Here is a 4377-nt window from a genome sequence, read left to right as displayed (position 1 = left end):
TCCTAGCCTGCTAGCCACATCTCTCTGCTGAGAGGGCTCTGCCCCACAAACCCTCCAGGACCAGACCCTGTAAAGATGCTGCAAGTCCGGCCAGTCGCCCCAGCAACATGAACCCCAACAGAATAGGGGTCTCAGGCCCACGCAGCAAGGTTGGCTTCACTCTAGCTCACCCAGGGAAGGGGAAGCAGCCTCGTGGGCTCCTTGAGGTGCTTACGGCACAGGGGTCAGCCCAAGGCCTGGTCCTCTGACCCCGGGTCCGACAGCCTGCCGCCTTCAGAATGATACCTGCTCACGCTCTTGTGTCACCTTCCCGCTGCGTGGGCCTTCGGGTGGTCCAGGGGCCCTCTCCTGGCCCCACAGAGCCAGGCCTCCTGGCCTGATGTGAGTGCGACCCTGGCTCGGGCCGGGGTGCCACGGGTGCCAGGATGGGGGCGCCTGGGCACACCTGGACGCTCCCTGGCACCATGACCCCTGGCTGTCACGTTCCTAGCCCAGGCCACCCTGGGGGAGGTGTTGGGCCCAGGGCTGCAGGCTGCAGCCGAGGAGTGGCCGAGGGGGACGGTATGGGACTCCAGCTCCAGGCTGCCTGAGTTGGGGGGCCTTGCCGGGCTCCTGGCCCCGGGAATCAGAGAAGCAGTAACTGGATCTGGCCGAGGATCTGGCGGCTGCTGAGGGTGGAGGGCTGTGATCGGGTTGCGGCCTCGCTGAGTTTTCCACCAGGCAGCTTTCTCTACATCGGGAAGGAGCTGGGCTGGGCTGCTGAGTCTGTGCAGTGGGTCTGGGGGCCCTGACGCGGGGGACAACCAGGAGGCAGCCCAAGAGGCGCAGGGGCCAGGAGGCGGGGCCCGGGGCTCGGGCTGTAGGCCTGGGCAGCCGCCAGTGAGGACGGGGAGGTGGTCAGCCCTCGGCGGGCGGAGCTCTCCACCCCTGCAGGCCCTGGGGCTCCGGCTGCTGGGGCAGTCCACGAGTGGCTGAAATCCAAGCTGGGGTAACACAAGGCAGCCGCTGTCCCTAAGCCGGCACAGCTCTGATCCGCCCTCCGCCCGCCCTCCGCCGCCCGCGGGCCTGCAGCCGCTGGTCAGAGGGCAGCGGGTCCATGACGCCGGCTGGGCCTCTGGGGGACCTCGGGGGCCGTGAGCACGCGGAGAGAGCCTCCCAGGCCCCTCGTGGGGCGCTGGGCCGGCTCTGAGGATGCCCACCAACGGCCTGCACCAGGTGCTGAAGATCCAGTTTGGCCTCGTCAACGATGCTGACCGCTACCTGACGGCCGAGAGCTTCGGCTTCAAGGTCAACGCCTCGGCACCCAGCCTCAAGAGGAAGCAGACGTGGGTGCTGGAGCCTGACCCGGGGCAGGGCGCCGCTGTGCTGCTCCGCAGCAACCACCTGGGCCGCTACCTGTCCGCCCAGGAGGACGGGCGCGTGGCCTGCGAGGCGGAGCGGCCGGGCCGTGACTGCCGCTTCCTGGTGCTGCCACAGCCCGACGGGCGCTGGGCGCTGCAGTCGGAGCCGCACGGCCGCTTCTTCGGCGGCACCGAGGACCGGCTGTCCTGCTTCGCCACGGCCATCTCCCCGGCCGAGCTGTGGACCGTCCACCTGGCCATCCACCCGCAGGCGCACCTGCTGAGCGTGAGCCGCCGGCGCTACGTGCACCTGTGCCCGCAGGAGGACGAGATGACGGCCGACAGCGACACGCCCTGGGGCGTGGGCGCGCTCGTCACCCTCATCTTCCAGAACCGGCAGTACTGCCTCCAGGCCTGTGACGGCCGCTACCTGCGCAGCGACGGCCGCCTCGTGGGGGGGCCCGAGCCCCACGCCCGCTACACGCTCGGGGTCAAGGCGGGCAGGCTGGCCTTCAAGGACCGTGACGGCCGCTACCTGGCGCCCGGGGGGCCTGCCGGCACGCTCAGGGCAGGCCGCAGCACGCGGCCGGGCAAGGATGAGCTCTTCGACCTGGAGGAGAGTCACCCACAGGTGGTGCTGGTGGCCGCCAACCACCGCTACGTGTCCGTGCGGCAAGGTAACGTGGGCGCGGCAGGCCGGCCACGCCGACCGCGGTGCGGGGGCCCGCCTGGGGTCGTGGCATCATCGTGCCCTCGTGGGTGGTGGCCAGTGGGTGGCAGCACACGGTGCAGGTGGGTGGGCCTTGGGCCACGCGTGGCGGTCCCGGCGGAGGGCTGCTGGCTTCAGAGTCAGGAGGCGGGGTTCCTTCTCAGGACCCCTGGGCCCACGGTGCGCTGGACAGCCGCGCAACGCAGGACGGCGGTGCCCAGGCCCGCGGCCGTGAGGGGCAGGAGGGCAGGTCCTGCCCATGCTGGGCTGCCCCCCTTCTCTTCTACTGGTGGGATGGTGAGGGACGGCGCCGTATGGACTCTTCTTGCTTCCCTGGACCCCCTGCATCTGACTGTCTCTGTCACGGGGGCATCCCCTACTAAGGACGGGATCTGCCTTCCCCTGTAGAGGCCAGAGGGACCCCATGTTCGCCTGCTCGCTTCCTTTGCAATAGCCCTGGGGCATGGGGCCTGCCCCCCAGATGTTCAGTGTTGACTGGCCAGTGAGTGGTTGAGGAAGCAGGACGTGGCCTGTCAGTCCGGGAGAGGAGGCAGCTGGAGCTGCGGGTTCTGCCGAGTGCCGGTGCCTTGATCCCAATAATTTTGCTGGCCAGGCAGCCCCCAAACCTGTCTTCTTCTGCATGGGGTGTCTGGGAGCACCCTGGCTGGCCCTCGATGGCACAGTGGAGCTCACAGAACGGTCCCCAGGGGCTCAAGCCATGAGGACGTCACCTCATATAAACGGAAGTCTGGAGGCACGGGGTGGTGGGGTCCCAGGGAGGACACCATCGCCGGCTCGGGCATCCTCAAACCCTTCACTCCTCCTTGTGGAGCTGCTCACGGGGCACAGCTCTGACCTCGGGCTGGTGGCCTCGTGGTCACAAGACAGCTCTGCTATTCCAGCAGACAGCTGTGTGAGTTGGAAACCCCTTGGCCACAGTCTGTCTGGAGGGGGTGTGAGGGGCGATGCTGGGGATGCCAGTGCGGTCGGCCTCCGCGGGGCCGCGGTGCAGGTGTGCAGCCTGACTCAGGAGCCCTCTCCTCCTTCTGCCCTCAGCACCCGCGGGGACGGGTCTCCCACCTCCTTGGTCTGTTTCAGTGTCACCTTCTCCACAAGCCATCCCAGTCAAGGCCCCGGCACCCACGGGCATCGGGCAGACTGTCTTTGTTGTCTGAGTTAACTGCTGATCACATGCCCGAAGCATCGGGTGCTCACCTAGTTCAGTGCCGCCGATGGGACGGCCAGGATGGCAGGCATTCGTGCAAGAAGGGAGACAGATCCCTATCTGGGCGGCTTTGGAGGGGGCAGCCTTGGGAGCTGGTGAAGGACGGCAGGTCTCACCCTCTCCAGCATAGGCCCTCCTGGTGCCCGCCCTACCTTCCTGGGGACGGGGCTGGACAGGATCTGGCCCCGACCCTCAGGCCCCCATTTCCTCCCGCTCCACCAGCTGGACGTGCTGGAGCCCGGCCTCTTCGGCGAGCTCTGTGATCTGCCACATCACCGGAATCAGGAGCGTGGTTTATGGGAAAATACTAGAGAGATGCCAGTGCCTGCCGTCTGCTCCCCACCCTGGGCATGGATGCCCCCGGTTCCCTTCCAGGAACTCCAGGCAGAGCCCTGGACAGCCTTGCCCTCCCTCAGGACTCCCAGGAGACCACACAAGTGAAAAGGGGGCTGGAGAGGGGACAGTGGATCGGCCTCTACTCTGTGCCCAGGAGTGGACCCCAGGCCCCAGCTGTGCCCTGGGCCATGGCTTGGGGAAGAAGAGGGACCCTACTGTGCCCACCCAGTGGCTTAGGAGTTATAGAGGCTGGTGTAAGTCCTGGGTCGAGAGGGCAGCAGCAAGCAGATTACCTGATGATTAGCAGAGGCAAGGAATTTGCTGGCACAGAAGGTCTGGCTCCTGGGGCTGTGGTAAGAGCTAGGCCAAGGACCTTTAGGGAACCGGATGTAGGGGTCTGTGGTGTGCCCACACGGCCATGGGCACTGCCTCCTACCCTCCAAGAAGTGCCTTCCAAATCTTAACTCCAAAGGGTTCTAGATGAGACCCCCTCTGCCTTCAGGGTTTTCCCAAGAGCATGCTTTTCCCCATCTCTCTGCTCCCCACCCCCCACCCGGGAGAGGCGCGAGGGGCTTCCCATATTCTCCCTCCAGGGGTCAACGTCTCAGCCAACCAAGACGAAGAACTGCATCATGAGACCTTCCTGATGCAAATTGACCAGGAGACAAAGAAGTGCACCTTCTATTCCAGCACCGGGGGCTACTGGACCCTCGTCACCCATGGGGGCATCCATGCCACAGCCACACAGGTGTGAGTGCACCATCCCC

General features: G+C 66.4%; 1 protein-coding gene across 3 annotated transcripts in view; it reads left to right on the top strand.

The window, feature by feature from the left end:
* Positions 1 to 284: 284 nt before the first annotated feature.
* The window catches only part of FSCN2 (fascin actin-bundling protein 2, retinal), a 5329-nt gene continuing 1236 nt past the window's right edge, over positions 285 to 4377 (top strand). For all 3 annotated transcript variants that reach the window (XM_073885930.1, XM_025859990.2, XM_025859989.2), the window contains exons 1-2: positions 285 to 2017; positions 4204 to 4360. In XM_073885930.1, coding sequence (XP_073742031.1) covers positions 1192 to 2017; positions 4204 to 4360 — 983 coding nt within the window. In that variant the 5' untranslated portion in view covers positions 285 to 1191. The remainder of the gene's footprint in view (positions 2018 to 4203; positions 4361 to 4377) is intronic.

The sequence above is a fragment of the Callorhinus ursinus genome, unplaced genomic scaffold, assembly GCF_003265705.2.
Source record: "Callorhinus ursinus isolate GAN/ISIS: 27379988/994484 unplaced genomic scaffold, GSC_fseal_2.0 scaffold68, whole genome shotgun sequence".
Lineage (NCBI taxonomy): Eukaryota > Metazoa > Chordata > Mammalia > Carnivora > Otariidae > Callorhinus > Callorhinus ursinus.
This window is presented reverse-complemented; position numbering and strand designations above follow the sequence as displayed.